Source organism: Anguilla rostrata, chromosome 17 (assembly GCF_018555375.3).
Source record: "Anguilla rostrata isolate EN2019 chromosome 17, ASM1855537v3, whole genome shotgun sequence".
Classification (NCBI taxonomy): Eukaryota; Metazoa; Chordata; class Actinopteri; order Anguilliformes; family Anguillidae; genus Anguilla; species Anguilla rostrata.
The window spans coordinates 18,505,572-18,528,229 of NC_057949.1; the positions used below are offsets into that span (position 1 = coordinate 18,505,572).

The 22,658-nt window shown below is 40.5% G+C and overlaps 1 protein-coding gene across 1 annotated transcript in view; it reads right to left on the reverse strand.

The window, feature by feature from the left end:
• The window catches only part of LOC135244080 (uncharacterized), a 126,982-nt gene that overhangs the window by 34,205 nt on the left and 70,119 nt on the right, over positions 1-22,658 (reverse strand). The window contains exon 6 of the mRNA XM_064316278.1: positions 5,526-7,368. Within this exon, the coding sequence (XP_064172348.1) occupies positions 5,526-7,368 (1,843 nt within the window). The remainder of the gene's footprint in view (positions 1-5,525; positions 7,369-22,658) is intronic.

The window sequence follows — 22,658 nt, forward strand, 5'->3', positions numbered from 1 at the left end:
TTCAAAACATGAAATTTAATGCCATTTGAACCACTCCCTCTGAGGCACCTACACTTTACATACTGTAATATACATTTTAGTTCCAGGTCCATGTTAATATTAAAGGCAGAAATCAAATAAAAATATGTTTCTGTTGGTATAAATAATGATCAATTATGCACTGAAATGCTTTGTCACTGATGACAATACATACAACAAAGCTCTTAAAAATGTTTTTCAGTAATGAAATTTTTCTGCTTTCAGAAGCCACACAGAACAGATATCAAGTGAGAAACGAATTAAATACAAACTTGATTCTTCTCAATTATAGCAGATATGATTGATCACTCTATCATTGATCCGATTTTTTAAAATTACTGCAGAGAGCTGAAGAACTTAAACAATTATATTCACCTGAGGGAATACTGTATACACATTAGTATTTAAAATTCTCACTCTCATTCATATTTTCATACATTGTAAAGCACTATAACAAAAAGGGATACAATTATTTAAAATCAGTCAGTATAAACCGCATATACACATGAAAATACAGGAACGCTGTTGCTTCAGCTGTGAACTGTAAACATCCTTTGGGGGGGGGGGGGGTTCTTTACACAAAAATTATAAAAAACACACATTTTAGTCATTTCAGTTTGTCCCATGCAGAAATCCCAGCTGCAGTTAAGGCTTTTCAAGCTTTCTTCCCCATCCTTCAGTCTCATGCCCCACCCTCCTCTCACTCACCACTCTGAGTTTTAGTCACACAGACAGACACCATGACTAACTGCGCTACGGCAAATTTGTTTAATGATGAGTTGTCAAACCAGGATATAGTGTTAGAAAACAATAAGCAAACAGACCTGCCTAACTTGCTGTATGGCATTACAATAGTTTTATTCAACACTGTCAGAAAAGCTCTAACTGCTCCCTGTTTTGGAATTTAAAAATGCATTCATTAAAAGAGCAGCAGGTATAGAACTACCAGGTTGTTGCTTTGGAATATTTAAAGATAGGAAATCAGAAGACAAATGCATTACTTTAACTTCCTAAGGATGTAACTCCTTACAAATCCAAGACAAATAACTACATAACCATTTGTTCATGAGGCTCCAGTTGTAAAATATGATCTTGACTTTATTACATCAACCACAACACCATATTATTATGAAAAATAATATTTACTGCATATATAGAACACAAAGGTTGTATGTATTCGTATAAGATGCATTTACTCTAACATCTATTCAACAGTATTAAATTTATAACATGACAATATTCAGATAAAATAAATTTTAAAAGCATTATTTTTGTTAATGTATACAGATAAAGGCAAAATTAGTAGATACATTCAATATTATTCTTATTTTAATTAATCAATGTTAATTTACAACTTTTTATTTAAAATATTTAAAGGTCATTTATTGGCAATCAAATTCTCATCAAGGCGGAACATATTTGGAATTAATGGATAGTGCCCCCTCCTGTGGCTAAAGTACTATTTTGATTATTCAGAAACAGGTTACACTGCCATATTTGTCTGTTTATTATATACTTTATTCTTTGTATTAATGTCCAAGATGAACTGCTTCAAAGCCTATATATTTCAGTGCATGTATATTGTGATTTGCTAGAATAAAATGTTTGGCTACCCACCTGGGTTATGCACGGCAGCCATTTTGTACCAGAACACTCGCACACACATCAGTGAAGGTGGAGAGAGATGCTGGTTCTTTTCAAGACCATATGTTAGAGGACAAATCACTGAGAATTCAATTTTCTTTGGTTTTTCTTGTATTTTTAATCTTGCAGTCAACCTTTTGTTTTGCACAGTTCATTCATGACTCTAGGCAGAGGCAGGCCCTTGTCTTACAGTAAAATGCTCCATTTCACCACAGTGTTTTTCACAGTCTTCATCTCTGTCACAGATTCTGTTCACTCGATGGACATGACCTTTTTTGAAAGACTTAAAAGCTGTTTGCTAGGAGGAGATTAACTACTGGTTTTCTATCTAGAGTTGTGCTGAGTTTGTTTCTGTTCTTGAAAAAAAGTGTCATCAAAAAAAGAGATCTGCGCCTTCCTGGAGGAATATCTACTGTAAATATGATTGATGGTACACAGCTTTTAAAATAAGATGACAAACTCCTGTAGTGGTTCTTCTGGAACTGAACATATCAAGAGAACACCATTGATATATCTTCTCCAATAACTAATGTATTGTTTGAAGGGGAGGTCTTTGTAAACATACTTTTCTTCAAAATTGCCCATAAATGGCATAGATCGGGGCCATTGCTGAACCCCTGGCAGAGCTCTGTAGTTGCAGAAAATAATTAGATTAAAAAAGGATATAATACTTGGTCAAGACTAGATTAGGACAATAGCAGCTGGGTAGATGGGGAATGGACATCTCGTGTGAAAGTATTTCTATAATGCAGATAAGCCTAGGTCATGGGAATATTAGTATAAAGCGTAGATACATCAAGTGTCACTAGTAGGTCTGTTGCATTAACTGGAGTCAATTGCTTTATTTTTTGTTAGAAATCTGACGTACCCTCCAGTTATGATTGAAGAGTCATAACCAATGGCGCAATATGGTAATCCACATACTATTACTTATTCTCTGTGAGACTTCCTATTCCTGCCACTAAGAGGCGCCAGGGCGGCAAGCCCAGTCTCTCTGGATGTTAGACAGTATAGAAAACTGGCCTAATTGGAATTGCTTTATAAATTAAATTAAATTCATGTTCGGCCAAGATCCCCGAATCAAAAAATGTTTTAAGATTTGTGTTGATGTATTTTTTTCAAAAGTGTTCCGGAATCTTGACTCAATTGCCTGTATAAAGAACTCTCTGATAACGGTCAGAGAATTTCTTGTCGATATAGTGAGATTTGTTGTACCACCACTGCTCCACATTTACTTGATTACTAAATCTTCGATGGACCGTAAAGTTTCCAATGCTTCTGTGGTGTGGGGATGGCTGGTTTAAGCAGCCACACCTGCCCTGGGTCAAGCTAATTAGACCTGGCCAATTGGATAATTGGTTAATAATTAGATAATTGGCCAGGCTAATTGGACCCAGGAACAGGAGTGGCTGCACCTGTGCGTAATGAGGTAATCACTGCGCACAGCTTAAATCTGCCATCCCCACCCACACAGGGGAGCCTTCTCTGTCATGACAGGGTTTTACATCGGGACCCGAACAAACAACCAATGCATACAAACAAATCATAAACCCAGATCTTACAAAGGTTACTACACCATGGTCTACTGTATATGCAATGCACAGATGATGAATGCAACTTAACACACACCCAACCACCCATCCACACACACACACACACACACACACACACAAAGACATAACCATTTCCTTGGAAATAAATCAGTTCACATTTTGTTGAATTTTGTACACATTTTGTTCAAAACTTGCAAGCTGAAATAAACAATATTTAAAGTAGGGATGTGAACAACACACATTTCTGACCGTTGAATAACTGCTGTCTGAAAAGGGCAATTATAGACTAATCGTATTTTCTAACCATTTGATGCAGCTAATAAGACACGCCACTACTTGAATCAGCGCAGTTCATGAGATTAAAATGTAAAATAATAATTTTTTATTTTATTTTTAAAGCATTGCTACTCTACAGGTCTCACCATATAGATGTTACTGAACTTTTTATATATAGTCCCCCTCACACATTAAAATAAAAAAGTAGATGCAGTAGCACAGAACAGAATAGACAGCCTTAATTAATCAGGAATACATACAGGTTACTTGAATAATAATATACAAGCAATGCACTATGGTTTAAGAAGCTAGGCTGAGTTGGGGAATCTTAAAAGAAGTGAAGTGGCAACAACAGGGCCAACAAAATTCACGTAGGGATCCCATACACTGTAGAAAACATCCGAGGATGAATGCAGAACACAGGTCATTTGGTATAATGTCCTTATATGAAATATAGTATAATCATGTGCTTATACCATGACTTCTTTGTTGAGACTGAGTCCATGATCAAGAACACAAAGGATGTATATAAAAAAGAAATAAAAAATCAGGATGTTAAACAGTCTCTTGCTTTTCGTATTTGTCATGTCCGATTTGAACATCCAGGAGGTCTAGCAGGAGACACAGTGGAGCTGGTTCGGTTGTCACACCAAAAATAATGCTCAGATCATTCACTATATGACTCTAGTGCATATGTGTAGCATCTGGTTTACCGGAGAAGCTGGTCTTGAGAACGCCGAGTGGTGGAGAGCGCACATGCACCTGGGCTGCATTAACTAATCAGCCCAGGTGCTTATAGGTGTTTTTGCTGTCATTTGTTTTTGTTTTAGTTTGTTCTTTTAGCCCAGATCCTGTGAGGGGGAAGGGTGAAGGTGTTTGTTCATCTGATTTTTTTGTTTTGTTATAAATACCCTCTCACTCTCCACCCCAACCCTGGGCATATTTGCCCCCCAAATGTCGAATGCAAGGTTATTGTTGCTATTTATATTTTGTTACTATTAGTTTGCCACCACTTTTATGTAGTTATATTATTTTCTGTATGTGAAGTTTATGTTCTTTATAATATTTAACATTATTTAGGTGGAGGCTTCAAATAAGCCCACTGGGTTTTCTGCCTCTCCCTGCACTGTATATTATTTGTTATCTTCGTCATTTTTGTGTATTTTTTAAATTGTGCAAAAATAATAAAACTAAACTAAAAAACTAAAAACTATTTGACTTGAGCCACACTCAAATGACTGAGATCACATGCTTACACCATCCCCCATCCGCTCCACCTCAGTCCGTGACAACAATCTCCACCCATACTATACTATACTGTCATCACTATAAGACTGAAGTTTGCCACCCTGTTTTCCTCTTGCTCATGTTTGAGCGAGCCCAACTTGCAAACTGTGGTTTAAGAAGAAGTGGCTTGATATATAATAATAATATCCTTATAGCATTTATATAGCACCTTTCGAATGCTCAAAGTGCTTTACACTCGGGGGAACTCACCTCACCCACCACCATTGCATAGCACCCACCTGGGTGATGCATGGAAGCCATTTTGCACCAGAAAGCTCACCACACATTAGCGAAGGTGGAGAGGGAGAGAACATATTTTAGCCAATTAAATCTGGGGATGATTTTGGTGGCAATTTGTGACAGCCAGACCTGGGATTTAGCCAGGACACCGGGGAACCCCCTACTCTTAGCGATACGTGTCATGGGATCTTTAATGACCACAGTGAGTCAGAACCTCGGTTTAACATCTCATCTGAAAGACAGCATCACATGCTTCAGAAAGTGTCTGTTCTGAGTTCTGTCTGAGTTCTCTCAAATCGATATGATGAGGTTATGATGAGCATTGCAGTGTGGGTATGATTAGCTATTTAGGGGAAAAAGCATGAATTAAAAAAATGTCCTGATATTCATGGTTTCAAAATCCTGCTTTTTGTCCAATTGGTACATTTCACATTAGTGAAATGCACAATTTGGGTAATGTTATGTTTCAGTGCCCTTCACAGGAAAGCATGCCTGTTGCAGCTTTACAGTATTACACAATTGCCACTCGCTTTCAAGTCATCAATTTCTTTTTGGTGTTTCTCCTTCAACTTCTTCAAAGTCTCTTCCAGGTCATTAAATTTCTTTTTAAAATCATTAGATTCCTCTGCTTGTTTTCTTGCTTTTTCTTCATAATTCCTCTCCATTTCTTTCATTTTGCTTTTGTAGTCTTCCTCCATTTCTTTACGTTCTTTTTCTTCTCTTTCTCTCCTGGCCTGATCATCCTTCTTTCTCTTCCGGTTCTCTGCTTCTCGTTCCCTCTCAAATTCCTCCTGCAGCTGTGCTATCTTTTTCCTCTCATCCTCTCTTCTCTGCTCATCCTCTTTATATCTTTTCTCTCTCTCTGCATTTCTTTCCTTGTCCCATTCCTCTTCTTGTTTTTTCAACTGCCTTTTCTTTTCTTCAAGATCCCTCTCGATTTCCTCTTTACCTCTCCTTTCCTTTTCTCTCTTTTGTCTTTCTTGTTCCCTTTCTTTCTCAAACTCATCCCTCATTTTCTTTTGTTTCTCATCCCACTCTCTTCTCTCTTGCTCTTCTTTCTGTTTCCTTTTCTTCTCTTCTTCCTCTTTCTTTATCTGTTCCATTTTTCTTTCCTGTTCCCATTCCTCAGCTCTTTTCTTCATGTCTTCTTGTATCTCTTTTTTCTCTTTTTCTGCCTCTTTCATTTTCTGTGCCCACTCCCTTCTTTCTTTCTTCTCACGGTTTTTCATCTCCTTCTGCTCTCTATCTCTCTTTTCCTTTTCTTCTGCTTGCTTTTCCTCAAATTCTTTCCTTTCTCTGCTTTGTTTTTCTATCATCTCTTGTCTCTGTTTCTCCTCTCTTTCTACCCTCTTTTTTTCCTCATCTTCCCTACGTTTCCACTCCTCTTCCATTCTAGTTCTCTCTTTCTCTATCTTATCCATTTCCCCCTTCCACTCTAATTCTTGTTTTTCCTTTTTCTTTTTCTCTTCCTCATCTCTTCTTTCTTTTTCCTCCTGCTCTCTTTTTTTCCACTCTTCACGCTCTTTCCTTAAATGTTCTTCTTTGTCTTTCAGCTCTTTTTCCCGACGGTTTCTTTCATTCTCTTCTTGAAGTCTCTGCTCTTCCATTCTGTTCTGCATTTTTTTCATCTCCTCTTCATGTTTTGCCCTCAACAGTTCTTTCTCTCTCTGCATCTCTTCCTCCTTCTCTCTCAATATTCTTTCACACTCTTTCTTAATGGTTAGTTCTGCCTCCTGGAACATCTCATTGGTGTAGTAGCCACCTCCGTTCTTCTTCACCATCATGTCTATCTTATCCAGCAGCTCAGACACTTGGGAGCGATTGCTCTTGTCTTCATTATTGAAGACATGAAACCTGTTTCCACAGTCTTGAATCAGATTCTGGACAGTAGCATTGCTCCTGTCAACGTAACTTTGAATTGATTCATTTTTAAGAGCATCCCCTTTTGTGAACAAGACCATGGTGAACATTTCAGCGTTTTTACCAAAGGTACTCTGAATGAGCTGCAATGTGTCCTTCTCCTCCTTTGTGAATCTTCCAACCTCTACAACCACGAGAAACACATGAGGTCCTGGGGCCAAAAAGGAGATGCATTCGGCTATTTTCTGCTGGACCTTCTCATTAGTCATTTCTGTGTCAAAGAGACCTGGTGTGTCAACTACAGCAACATGCCTGCCTGCTACTTCTCCTATGCCTTTCTTACAGCAGGTTGTCACTGATGATGAACCGAGCTCAGACTTGAATTCCTCCCTCTGCAGTATGGTGTTTCCTGTGGCACTTTTCCCACTTCCTGTCTTCCCCACGAGCACTATCCTTACACAGTCCGAGTTCTGATCTTTACACTCAACACCTGCAAAATGAAGAAACAGCATAATTCAGAGAGGAATTTCAGAGAATTAAGAGCATTATAAAAAACTATGAATATTTTCAGACTGTATGTCTCACGGGTTTCAAACTCAAGCCCTGTAGGCTCAGGACACTCAGTCGATGGACCTCAAACTGGCCTTAAGGTGACCATATGACAGTAACTAAACTTCTGTTGTGGAGGTTCTGAAAAGTAACAGTACTTGAACAATGAACTTTTTATGAAAAAGAATGTTAAAATTGGTACTGTAGATCTATTAGGCAGATTCATTCTCAAAGCACAAATTATTATTGTATGTTTGACTGTCAAATAGATAGTTTACTCAAATGCACTCAAATGAATGTCCATTAAAAAGGCTCTCCATTCTCTCTTGGAGTTTACTGCTGCATTGTCAGGAGGGACCTATGTCAGTGTGTCATTTGTGAAGCCTATCTTACACATTCAGAAGTCAAGTGATTCAGAAGTGATTCTTGTTGCAAAGATTCCCTTAGTGCATCTTTCAGGCCTATACCTGTGTCCCTGATTTGCTGTGATTTATACCAGCCCTATCGAGACAGAGAAGTTTCACACAAAAAATTGACCCTAATTAAGTGAACTTTTGTAAATTCAGCGGAATACATAAGCATCCACACATGATATCTCCATCCATTATTTGCGCGATCCTCCATTAAATGCATATGCATTAAAGAGAAAAGCGCACCTGGCAATGACTCACGTAGATAACATGCATACTTTGTTTCCAGCCCTGTGTGCCTGTTTGATACATAAGATGTAGTTTCTTGTGCAGAATATGTCATGTCTGCATCTGAAAAAACTAAGGTCATTGGTTGAAACAAAAACCAACACACTGACCAGCACTCCAGGACAAGGGTTTGCCCCCCTTGCTTTAATCAGTCAGTCACCCCCTATTAATAGTACTGTTGAACAAAAAGTACAAGAGACCCCACTGTGTAGTTTGGCAGTGCACATCAGAACAACGTAGGTAAACATTTTTTAAATAATAAAAAAAGAAATTGTAAAAAATTACAAAGCTGTTTTGAGACAATTGGGGGGGGGGGTTGGTTAAACCCAGGCCCTGGAGGAGGATTTCAGATGGTGCAGTGTGTAGCGCTGTTGCCTCACAGCAAGAAGGCCGCAGGTTTGAATCTTGGGGCCTTTCTGTGTAGAGTTTGCATGTTTTCCATGCAGGTAGGCTGATTGGAGACTCTAAATTGCCCATAGGTATGAGTGTGTGAGTGAATGGTATGTGTGCCCTGTGATAGATTGGTGGCCTGTACAGGGTGTGTTCCTGCCTCTCACCCAACGCACGCTGGGATAGGCTCCAGCACCCCCCGTGACCCTGCTCAGGATAAGCAGGTATAGATAATGGATGGATGGATGAATTTACACAATCTGACATTTTATTTACATTTCGTGACATGAACAGCAGCTGATGATTGTTCTCATTGTTCTTATTCTTGTAATGCTTTATTGTGGTCTAATCTATAAGTAAATCAGTTTTTGTATATATGAAAGTGGAGTGAAAATAGTTTTTCTGTAATTTTTTTTTTCAAAAGTAGGCCAATGGTCATTACTCCAAGGTTACATTATGAGTGTCAAATGTCAAGATTCAAAAGGGGCTATTTTTCCCAGAAATACCTTATAGCAATAGCTGCAACTTTTCATTCTATTCCAGTACTATCTCAGTGAGAAATTATCAGCCATTGTCTGTAATGCACTCTGAAATGCATTGTCATTACTTTGCTAAGGGTATTACATTATTCTGATGTAATTATCATACTTAAGATTATAAACAAATAATGAACACCTTCACACTTACCCAGTGATGTCCCCTTAATATTTTGTTCTAATTCTCTGATCTTTCTGTCCTTCTCCTCTAGCTCAGTCTTGTACATGGCCTCCAGCTCTCGGACCTTCTCTAGCTGTGCCTCCAAGTACATATCCAAGGAAAAGCAGCTTTCTGTTCTTCCTTTCATCTCCTCTACAGCCTTTAGAAGCTTTGGAACTATTGGGTTATTCGCAATGTCCTGGCTGTTGAAAACACAGAACCTGTTGCTGCAGATCTCCAGAAGCTCCCGAGTATCTTCATTCTGCTGCAGAATGTCAAGAACAGGTTGAGCATCTGGATGTTCATGGGTAAAAAGGACCATCATGTAATCAGTCACTCTTGAGCCAAATATCTCCTGAATCCTAGTTACTTCTGCCTTGTCTTCACCAGTGAGGGGAGCAGATGGTGAGACCAGGAGGAAGGCATGAACTCCAGGGCCACAGAGAGAGGCACAGAGGCGAGACACAGTGGATGCAGAGAGCTGTGATTCACACAGAGCTGGCATTTCCACCAAGGTAACCAGGCGACCGCACACTTCTCCCTCTCTCCTCTCACACACTGAAGAGGGGCTGGGATCCACACTGGACCCCCTCTGTCCCAGAATGGCGTTTCCTGCAGAAGTCTTCCCAGCTCCACTGCTCCCAAACAACACCAAGTTCAGTCTGTCACCCTCAGCCACTGGAATAAAGAGGAACAGTCTGTTATCTTGTGACCATTATCTTATTTTATTAAAGTCAGTTCTGAGTGATGTGCATACATTTGCTGTAGCCAATAAAAGGCCAGATTTTCTTTCAGGTTTCATTAATCTTAATTCATCTTGTTTCAAAGCATGAAGGGTTAACGTGACTATTAATCAAGTCTCACCGTTAGTCACACAAACTAATTTCATAATGACATTTTTATTTTTATTTTTACCTTTTTCTCCTTTTCCCATTTGCTGTTGTTCTCTAGGCCGTGCCTGTGGTTTCTGCTTCCTCTCCATCTTCTGTTCAGTCCCCATCAGTGAGCCCTCTATCGCTCCTAGCGCAGCTGATTCTGGCTCCTTGAACATCTCACAGCGGAGGAAACCTCCTCCATTCTTCTCCACCATCTGCTCTATTTGCTCCATTAATGTAGAAACCTGGGTGTAATTAATCTCTTCTGTGTTGATTAATTTGTGACTCCTTCCACCACACTTTTGGACAACTCCACTAACAGAATTAACAAGTTTTTTTTTTTTTTTACTCCCATGTATGAGCAGTACCACTGAGTACTTAAAGGCCTCATCACTTAAAATGTTCAGGATTCTCTCTAGTCTTTTTCTATCACCATCTGTAAACCCCACCTTCTCCAGCACCAGCAGAAATGCATGAGGACCTGGGGCAGACAGGGTAACACACCTCTCTATCTGATAGTATAATTTCCTGTCAGGGAGCTTAGGGTCCAGTAAATCTGGAGTGTTGATTAGAGCCACAGACCTCCCATTCACCAGACCTCGTGCCCTCTCACACTGATGTCCTACTGAAAGAACCTCTCTGCCCAGGATGATATTTCCCACTTTACTCTTTACTTCTCCAGACCTCCCCAGCAGCACAATCCTCAGCTCAGACACTGCAAAGTAGGACACCAGGGTTACTGTGAGAGAAAGCATGTTAACTCAGCATGTGTTAGGCACAGACAGTTTGATACACATGGAACTATTCCTCTGTCAACTAAGAATGCCCGCTAGTTGAGTTTAAGTTCATTTTTGCTCTGCGATGATGTGCAAGGATTTTATTCTCCAAGCTGTTACCATGGCACCTTATATAACATTAGGCCCCATTACCAGCATCAGTGGCCATACTTTCATGAATTCCACCTACAGTGGCAGCTATTGAAATGGGTCTTCCTCATTTCATAGAATTTCATAGTTCCATTAATGACTTGAATGCTGTTTCAGTAAGTGGTATACATATAATGTAACCTTTGCCAGCTGTAGACAATTTTGCTCAATAAATCATCCAAAGCAATTTGTCATTGTCTCTTCAATTTATGATACTATGGAAGAAGTCTGACTGTTCTCTGCACAGACCCGTGTGTATGCCATGTAGCTCTGCTAACTTTACTCACTCATTGGGGGTTCATCAATACTAATTTTCCTCTGCTGGGGTATATCTGTTAAAGAAAAAATACATCAGAGTTGGTACAATATGTGAGATATTGGTTTATTTTGTATTGTTCGGAGCCCTCCCACCCATCTCCCACATTTTTTTCTCCCCACTCTAGAATCCTCAGATTAGGTTTCTGACTCACAAATGCACCACACACATGCCTCACTGCAGCCAAAGCATGTCCACGTCTGATGCACTACAGGTCACAAATGACTACAACAGGAGGAGAGGCGCATCACTCACTGATAACCAGAAACTGATAGGAGAGGAACTACTGCAGTGTTACCCTGAGGAGCCCTGCCTGGCCTAAACATGTCCTGCTCTGGTGAGGTAGGCAGCACTGTAAGGAACTGGGCTTGTAACTCAAAGGTTGTAATACGCAAGAAATATCATACAAAATATGGAATACACACCGTATAGAAAGAAATACAGCCAAACTTGGTGTTTAATATAGGTCATGAGATTGTGTTAGTCTATTGTTAGAAACTGATTTGATTTTGATGCTGTACCAAGAGGAAATTCCACCAGTTGTGCCTGTGTGGTCATTCGAATGAACTGAATTGAATTGAAATTAGTGGAAAAAATACCAAGCAAAACATGATTTAATAGCGGATTACACAAGCTGAAATGCAGCAAGACCTAGTATTCATCCATCCATGATCCATTAATGGGGGGGATCTACAGCCTGTCCCAGCATGCACTGGGCGAGAGACAGGAATAAATTCTAAACTGGCCGCCAATCCATCTGAGGGCACACGCACCATTCACTCACACTCATACCTACAGGCAACTTAGAGCCTCCAATTAGCCAAACCTGAATATCTCTCGACTGTGGGTGGGAACAGGAGTACCCAGAGGAAACCCACACAGACACGGAAGAACATGAGAACTCAATACAGAAAGACCCTGGCTGCGATCGACCGAATATTACAGAAATCAAATTGTTTTTTAGGTTTTACCTAAACTGTTTATTACATATACTCACGGGAAATGTCCATTTTTTCTTCCTGGGTTTTCTGGTCTTCTCTCTTGCTATTTGCTCTCTCCATATCTTGCTCACTTCCAGTCACTGGTGTTGAATGTGTACCTGATTCTGCCTCCTTATATGTCTCACAGATGAGGTATCTTCCTTCGTCCTCCTTCACTACTCTGTTAACACTTTCCATAAATGTACTAATCTGAGCATGGTCGGTCTTGTCTATATTGCCGAACCAGTGAAACCTTACTCTGCATTCTTTGATAAACAACTCAATGGGATCCCTTTGTTCATCAGTACAATCATTTGTTTTTTTGCCTTCGTGGGTGATCAGTACCATTGTGTAGTTAAAGGCCTGATCACCCAAAGTGGTCAGAATCTTCCTCATTCTGTCACTGTCTGTTTCTGTAAATCTCTCAGGCTGCAGCACCAGCAGAATCACATGGGGCCCAGGGTTAGACAGACAGACACACAACTCAATCTCCTTGTTTATTTCAAGCTGAGAGATCTGGGGATGCAGTAAGTCAGGAGTGTTGATCACAGTCACATGTTTCCCGTACACCAGTCCCCTGGCTATCTCACATTGCTGTTTTACTGAAAAGAAGGAGGGCTCAGTTTCAAAAGCCTCTCTCCCCAGGATGATATTTCCCACTTTGCTCTTCAGTTCTCCAGACCTCCCCAGCAGCATTATCCTCAGATCAGACACTGCAAAGTAAGACACAATCTTTGCTATAAGACAACATCAAAGCCTTATATTTTAATTTAACTGCAAACTTACTTTGAATACATTTTTGCCAGTTCATAAAAATAAATATTTTTCACTTAAATGGGCAAAGATTGGGTATCACCTGATGTAAATACTTTCATAAATAAACGAATGAGATACAGCACAGGAAGCACTTTGGGTTCCACAACAAACTCAACTATTCACTGAGTAGGGGAATCATATGAAATACAAAAAAAAAAAAAAAAATACAAAGAGGTAAAAAGTGATTTAAAAATCCACATTCTGGTTTTACAATTAAAAACTGTCACTTCTGGTGAATTAACTTTAAGTGTGGTGCAAAAATAGATTGTTTTGAATGTCATAATTAATCTTTAAATTGTTAGAATATTCCCTGAACTATTTGAAATATGATTATAATAATTTTTCATAAATTACATTTACTGTCTATCAGCTATTTTATATCTCAAAAGACAATTCAGGATGAGTTAGAAAAAAAATGTCACTCAAGAGACTTATTATGTTTTACGGCCAACATGACACAGTGCAATACAGATCAGTGGTATTAACTTACTGTTTGGACGCTCTTTTTCAGGGCTGTGTCTTCCACATGGACCCTCCTCTCTCTTAACATCCCCTGTTACTAAGTGAGCCATTATTTATTATAAGAACAATAACAGAAAAATGGAATACACATAGCATATAAAACTGCAAATATAATATCCTTCAAAATGAGCAAATTATAGGGGATACTGATATTATTTATCAGAATAGGATTAAACTTCCATAACATAGATGTACTTGGTCACCAAAAACAAGTATTTCAGAATATGCACTTACACTCAACACTATTTGATTATTATTGTTGTTGTTGTTGTTATTATTATTATTATTATTATTATCTCTCTTTAATTAATGTTAATCGTGAATTCAACACTTTTCCCCCGAACTCTCTTCACTTATGAGAATTCATAAATATAAAATATCCTCTCCTCCATTCATCGAATGTCAAACTACAGCATCACGCAATAAATTAACTATTAAAAATTCTAAAAATTTCCAAGAGAAACTGTAATAGCACGAAGGTTAAAATAAGAAGTTAAAATAAGCCCGAAGTCGCCGTCTAAACCCGGAACTGTCAAAAAAGAATAGACTAGCATATAGGCTACTAAATATCCGGAGAGCAAATAATCGTTTTTGAAATGTATCTTTTGTTTGATTATGAATGTTTCGTTTACGAATTTTCAGTATTTCAAATTGTCTTGATTAAATCCTACACCTAACAAAACAAGTACACAATTGTGTAGCTACTCACAGAGATCAGTCGAACTTATTGTGGCCATTTTATGGTGTGAGAATGCTGTGGAAATTAAAAGTGAACGTCAAATATTTCAAGCTGCGTCACCCTCGTACAAAGAAGAATGGGCGTTCATGCAGATACACCGACATAACTCATTCCGGAAATAACAACATACAGATCTGGCATACAGGTCTGTTTACTGGAAATACATTCAGGAAAGGTGTTACACCAGGCACCCATCGCACGCGTAGCGTAAGCAGCACGGCGAAGCAGCAGGGCACGGCGCGTAGCGAGTCTACACTGGTCCCGTTTGTGTCGCGCAAAGGCTTGCTTAAAGCTCTATATTCCTAGTAGTTCTCGCAGTCTGCAGTGGGACTACATCGTGTATTTCACGTTTGTTCACGACTGTTGATTATGGGTTAAGTGAATACTTGGTGAGAGACCTTTTTCAGTTTGTTAATTTGGTAATATTTCGTTAACTCATGTAAATACGTGAGAAAGTAAACGCTTTAAAGAATTACCATAAGGTTAAATCGCAACGTAGCCTGCATAATAATCAATCTCAAACTGTATTAATTTATTTGCTTGGTTAACAAGCGTGCCAATTTCATGAAGAATATGTAATGATCATAATAATAATAATAATAAATAATCCGTAATCAACCATTGGGAATTCCCGTGTCGTCTTGTCATTCACGTCAAAACATTTATAGGATCAGATTTAGTAAAATCAGCTGATCATCAAAAATATAGCGTAACAGTTTAATCTTGAAGGGATATGAACACCACAACGCCATGGACACCGGAGGCTTTGAAGTACAAGTGCAATAAAGGCTTGCTTACAACTTCATTTATAAAATAGGTGCATTTTCATCGGCAAGACCACTAAATAATCTGATTCTTTAAAGATCTGTGGATTATCTGATTTTTATTAACAAGCCCTTTTTGAAAGCACGGCGAACGAAGACATCGGTGAAGTCAAATAGGCTGAGGTTACATTACATTACATTACATTACAGGCATTTGGCAGACGCTCTTATCCAGAGCGACGTACAACAAAGTGTATAACCATAACCAGGAACAAGTATGACGAAACCCCTAGACCCTAGGGCCTAGAGAGAAGTACCGGTCCAAGTACAGGGAACAACCGGTAACAACTTGGACCCTGATGGTTAGACTGATTAACACTAACAACGAGAACGGCAACAACGCAATCTATGGAAAAATAAAAATAAATAAAAATACAAGTAGTCGTTAAGACAGTTGATGCACCTAAGTCACCTATGAAACAGCTGCCTAGTTACAACCCTAAGTTTAGTCATTTACAGGGGGGAAGGGAGGGATGGGGAGAGGTGCAGCCTGAAGAGGTGGGTCTTCAGTCGTCGTTTGAAATGAGTCACAGTCTCAGCTGTTCTGACCTCCACAGGGAGGTCATTCCACCATCGTGGGGCCAGAACAGACAGGAGACGTGTTCTGGAAGTGCAGGTGCGAAGAGGGGGAGGTGCTAGGCGTCCTGAGGTAGCAGAACGGAGGGATCTGGCTGGCATGTAGGGTTTGAATATCTTGTGAAGGTATGCTGGGGCTGATCCCTTGACTGCCTGGTATGCTAGGACCAAGGTTGGTTAAAAACTACCGTCCAACACTCGAGCTAACAAATCGCTGCTCGGTGCATTCACTTCTACACCATTCAATAGGCTACATCTTTCTGTGGCGTATTTTCAAATTTACCCCACCCCCTCCGCAAAATAACATAGCGAAACTAAGTTTGCCTTTTCCCCAGGTTCCAGTTTTTTTGTTTTTTTTTCTGCGAGGACAATACAAAAACGAAAAGGCTTGTATTTGTTTTAGCTGCTCATAAAATATCTGGGAGGGAACTATGAAATAGAGGGATGAAATATAAATCAGAGCATGTATACTTAGCATTTTAGAGCATATTTATGTGTATAAACAGGTCATCACGACGCGGGACAAGCAGAAAAATAGAACAGAAGCGAATGAGAGGTGGCGGCCAGACCCCGCAAGGCATGTTGGGATTGCCGGCGGCGCGGCGAGGCCGCGGGGGAGATGGCAAAAATTCAACTTTGACCCCCTCGCCGCGTCGCGGTAACCAATCTGATTGGAACAAAATAGCACTGGGTAAATATCAACATTACCGAACATTTCTTTCTTACCATGTTGTTTTCCGATTTTCGGTGAACAACCCAATCACTTTAACAGGTAGGCCTATTCATAAGGCATACCCGGTATAGAATTAATCATGATCAATTTCCACAGACGTGCTTTTGTCTTTCATCTACGATCATTTTTGCACTGCAGAGAAAAATCCGCGGGAATCACTGGATATGCTGCTACAGTTGATTATATATTGTGTGACAAAAACAAATGACCATTATAGACCTTTGTTTCAATAAGAACAAAATAATTCACCCATATGTAGCCTATGTCCTTTTTACTGGGCTTCCAAGAAGTCCCAGACTATGGCTTATATGTCCCGAGTGATGCTCTTTATTTTATCTTTTGTAGCCTATATGCACGTCTTTATTGAAACTATCACAAGGTCTCGTCTTGACTCTTAAAGAGATTAGCTTATGATCTTTAGTAGGTATAGATTCCTCTTCTGCAATATTAGATTGATGTAAAATGATTATGACAACACTTGTTATATTAAAACGTCATTCATAAGCCTTTACAAGTGAGACAATTGATTCGCTTGGCATCGATTGATAAACCTTTCTGCACCACAGTGAAGGCCAGCTCCAACTTACGACGTACCTTTGGAAGTGTCCCTTTAGGGAACTGTTAAGGTATAGTCTAAGAAACACTCGTAAAAAAGCGGTTTCCCTTTTAAATGTATACCTTAGAAACCTTCGTAGAACGTTAAGGTACATCGAAACTCGGAAACGCAGCCCAGATCTTTAATTTACTCATTGTCGAGTGAGCGTTGGAGGCCCAAACAGCGACTTCCCCTTGCTAAATTTAGGCTCACTCAGTTCTGGGAGAACTCTTGTACCAGATGGCGAATCTTGTGACCGTGTAAAATTAGTGTTATTGTGTAGATGGAGTGATGAGGAGGGGAATTGGTACCGAGCCTTTTATTGCATATAAATTATCTCTAAATAGTTATTTTAAATAAATAAATAAATAAATAAAAAGGTGTAAATTAACAGTAAATAATTAAAATAATAATAATGTTGAATTCATCCAGCTAATTGTGCTTTTTATAAAATTAATAATATAAAAAAGCAATAAAATGTTATTTCATATTTTTGTATTTGAATATTATCAAATAAATTCAATGCAGTTTAATAAATGTTAGATTAAATAATCCTGTACATAAATAAATACAATAAATAAACTTTTGTGTTCTCTATATACAGTAAATATTATTTTTCATAATGTGGTGTTGTTGTTGATGTAATAAGGTCAAGAGCATATTTATCTTGGAATTGTAAAGAGTTACATTCTCAGGAAGTCAAAGCGATGCATTTGTCGATGCATTTGCATTTGTCTAATGCGGTGCATTTGTCGATGCATTTGCATTTGTCTAATGCGATGCATTTGTATAAATATTCCAAAGGAACAACCTGATAGTTCTATACTTGCCGAAATCATGTCTTAAAATCTGATTGGCTGGAGTAGACGCAATGGAAAAAATAACCTAACAGCGGATTAATTTGCATTCCCTGCTGTGAGGATTGTCTCAAAAATCCACAATTGGCTATAGTGAGAGGATGCTTGGCCAGTACTGGTCACAGAAGCTTATAGGTGGGTTCATTTTGTTCCAGAGAGTCCATACAAACCAGAGACAATAACATTCATTTGCACACAATACTTTGAGTGTTTATGCGCAATGGACAATAATGATTCCTCCGGAGGATTGCTAAGTAAACAACAGGAATTCTATCTATGTTTCTCCACGTTAGCATGTTCTTGGGACTAAAAATTACTCTGGGTTTTGTTTGCTGGATTCTTTCCATGATAAGCATACTGATTCATATTGTCTGTGGATTTCCAAAACACCAAGAAGGAGAGGCCCCCCCAGTCTTGTTTTGCCGAACCACATTACAAAATAAGGAACCATTGTGGCTAAAACATTGGCATCATAAAGTAGTTGATTAAAGTTCACTGATAACACCAATATTACAGTAATAATTATTTGTAATGCAAATGTGGCAGTTCAAAGTTTCTCACTGTGCCCAACGTTTTTTTTGTTGTTGCCATTTTCTCCCCAATTTAGTCGTTATAACAATTCCCCGTGTGTATCACACAGTCCTGGTCGATGGGGAGGGTGTAGACTACCACATGGCTCCTCCGATACATGTGGAGACGCCAGCCGCTTCTTTTCACCTGACAGCGAGGAGTTTCACTGGTAGAGCATAACGCGCGTGGAGGTTCACGCTATCTCCCCCAGATCCCCTCCCTGCTGAACAGGCGCCCTGACCGACCAGTAGGAGTCGCTACGATGAGGAATCGCTAATGCAACCGGCTTCCCACCCGCGAACACTATCAGTTGTGTTCATAGGAACGTCTGACCAAGCCGGAAGTGCCGCTGCCGGGGATTGAACCCGGGTTCAACTGAACTGTTAAGTGATATTAAGTGGTGATGATTTATTATTGCTAATAATTAATTAATTGAAAATTCAATTAATTCAAATCTTTCCTAAATTCTGATTAATTGGAGCAGACCATAACTGCGTCCCACACACCTGCTGCTTTTTATGCTCCCTATCGCCATGATGCCTGTCCTCACTGATGAGCATAGAGCCTACATATAAACAGGAGAGGGTAGGAGGGGCTAGGGGGTGAAGCCTAGGAAGTAATGGGAAACAGCCTCTACTGCGCATATTGAGGGAAAGAGACCTTGCTACCCACTGACTCAAATATAGAAAACCAAGGTGACTTAACAATCAAAGAGTACCTCATAAGCCAAATTTATTGTGATTGTAAATTGCATTATGGGTAGCAGTGTGTGAAACAATGGTTCTTTTGGTCCCGAAGTTTGGGGAAAATATTTATTAAAATGCAAAAGTAATAGTACAGCATCATATCCAAACAGCTTGTCTGCTTGACATAAACCCTCCTCACCAGAGCATTATCATTAGCACATTGAGAGGTTGTAAGAGGTTGATTTTAAAGGTTGTAATTACTGAGTTGTCTTTCCTCTAGTTGATTTGACAGGTGATAATTACTGAGTCATCTTTGTACAAGTTTATAACTTTTTGTGTGCATTCTCATATTAATTTACAGATTCGAAATCCATTCTACAGATTTGGGAAACCATTTATAGATCTGTGAATCCATTCTACAGATCTGTGGCTTTTGCTGGAAAAATACCTCTATAGAAATGCTCCCATTGTGTGGATGCTTCTCTGCTTGCTAGCTTCAGAGCTCGACTTGTGCAATGTTTTTGGAACTAAATGAACATCATAGTTATGTTAAAGGTGCATTGTGTAAATTTGTTGTAGAACTCTTTTGTTCCTATTTGGTAAAATTTCCTTCACATCCTGACAGATATCAATAAGGCTCTGAAATCATTCTCCCCAAATTTCACCGTGACTGAATCTTACATGTAAGAACCAGTCAGGAATGTTCTTTGTCCTGCCTGCCTGTCAATCATGTTGCATGTCCACAGCACTGCCAGAGCATGCGGGGTGAGCGGGGCTACACAGATAAGAGCAGAGCAGAGGAAGTTAAACCTTGTCTTTAGATTAGACATGAAACCTCCTGTACTGTAGCATTATTGAGCCAGTTCTTCTGTATGGTGCCACCTGTTTTTTCCATATGCTTACAGTCACCAATAAGAATAAACCATTAAAGATAACTCATTTAGCCAGCAAACTCATTGGTATTCCCACCCCCAGCTTATCCGACTGTGTCACCTCATCCCTGATCTGCAAAGCACTCACAATCACACATGACCAAGACCACCCACTCCACCAGCACTTTACCCCCCTTCCTTATGGCCGTAGGTATAGACTACCCATGTGCAGAAAGGCTCGTTTTGGCAGGAGCTTTGTTCCCACAGCCGTACAAGCTTTAAATAAGTAACCTCCTCTTAAGTTACAAGAAATCCAGCCTGTGGCGTGTGGTGTCAATCCATGCCTTGTGTGACCCCCTGTAATTAAGTGTTCCTGTAAATCCTGTATTTTGTATAATTCTGTATGTCTTACCTGTTTGTGTTATGTATGCACCTACTGTGGAAAAGAATTTCCTCCTTGAGGACAAATTATCTATCTATCTATATTTGTTGTAACTTAATAAAAACCTTAATTTTAATCTGGTTTAATCTAGTTGTACAATTTTATAAAGAATGATCCAACAGTTTACTCTGTGTATAAATTTGCCGATTTAATTGATAATTCATGTCTTTGATAATAATTACCAAATTAAATCAAATAAATATTGCTCAGCTCCTTCCCAGAGGATGGCACCCCACTGATCCTCCTGGGAGACTTCAACATCCACCTAGATGCCTCCCACTCTGCAGCCTTCCTGCCCCTACTCCACTCATTCGACCTCTCCCTGATGCACTCCCCACCAACACACAAGGCTGGCAACCTCCTAGACCTGGTCATCCTGAGGAATTGCTCCTCCTCCGATCCCACGGTGACCCCTCTGCACCAGTCTGACCACCACTTCATTTCCTTCTCCCTCCCTCTTGTTCCCCTCCCTCCCTCCCCTCCATCCACTCCTACTGTCATGGTCCGCTGTAACCTCCGCTCCCTCTCTCCCTCCTCTCTCGCTTCTAGTGTCACTGTTTCACTCCCCCTCTTGAATCCTTCTCCAACCTTCCCACTGACTGCATCGTCCGCTCTGTCTTCCTCGCTCTCCTCAGCACTTAACTCTCTCTGTCCTCTAATCTCCAGGCCGGCACGCTCGTCCCCTTCCAGTCCGTGGATGTCTGACCCCCTCCGAACCAACCAGGCCAGCCTACGTGCAGCGGAGAGGAAGTGGAGGAAATCCATGGCTCCATCTGACCTGTCTGCCTACCAGTCTCTGCTAGCTGCATTTTCTACTGCTGTAACCTCTGCTAAAATTAATTATTATCAAACAAAAATTCATAAATCTGCCTCTAACCCTCATCAACTGTTCTCTATTTTCTCTTCTCTCCTCAGCACTCCTCCTCCCCAACCTCAGTCCTCCCTTGCTGCAGATGACTTCGCGGTTTTCTTCAATGAAAAGATTGCAGACATCCGCAGCTCCTTCACGTCCACCGCCACCCTTCCCCACTCCCCCCTCTCTGTTCCCTCCCCTTGTTTCTCTACTTTCTCTCCCCTCACTGACTCTGATGTTTCCCAGCTCCTACTCTCCCACCGCCCTACCACCTGTGCTCTTGACCCTATCCCTTCCTCTCTCCTCCAGACTATCACACCTGACATCCTCCCGTTTGTCACCTCCCTTGTCTTCTGGATGTTTCCCCTCTTCCTTCAAGCTGGCCCACTGAAGAAGCCCACTCTGGATCCCTCCGTCATCCAGAACTACCGTCCTGTTTCTCTTCTCCCTTTTTTATCCAAAACAATTGAACGAGCTGCTTCTAACCAACTCTCCTCTTTTCTCTTGCAGAACAACCTCCTAGACCCCCACCAGTCCGGCTTCAGACCTGGCCACTCGACAGAGACCGCACTTCTCTCGGTCAGTGAGTCGCTTCACACCACACAAGCAGCCTCCCGTTTGTCCATCCTGATCCTCCTAGACCTTTCTGCTGCCGTTGACACAGTCGACCACCCCATCCTGTCCTCCCTGGCAGCTATGGGGATCTGTGGCACAGCACTAGACTGGATCGAGTCCTACCTCTCCGGTCGCTCCTTCCAAGTCGCCTGGGCCGGTGCAGAATCGGTACCTCGCCCCCTTGCCACAGGAGTTCCCCAGGGCTCAGTCCTTGGTCCCCTCCTGTTCTCCCTGTACACCCAATCTCTTGGTCCTGTAATCTCTGCCCATGGTTTGTCTTATCACTGTTATGCCGATGCCACCTCTGGACGCTTGGCACCTCCCGCTCTTCGTGTCTGTACTTCCCGTTCGCGTCTGCTGTCTGTCCTGGCCCCTCGCTGGTGGAATGACCTTCCCGTGGCGGTCAGAACAGCAGAGAATCTGACTATCTTCAAGCGCAGACTAAAGACTCTTCTCTTCAGGCTGCACCTCTCCCCACCCCTCCCTAGCCTCTAGTTTGGCTCAATGTACCTAGTTAGGCTAATGCGATCTCGTTAGTTTTGTATTTGGCAGGATTGTTTTGTTGATTCTGATTAGGCAAATGTGATTTCAGTGCTAGTTTTGTACTTGGCAGGATTGTTGTTTATTTGCTGAACAGGTTACCCTACAGG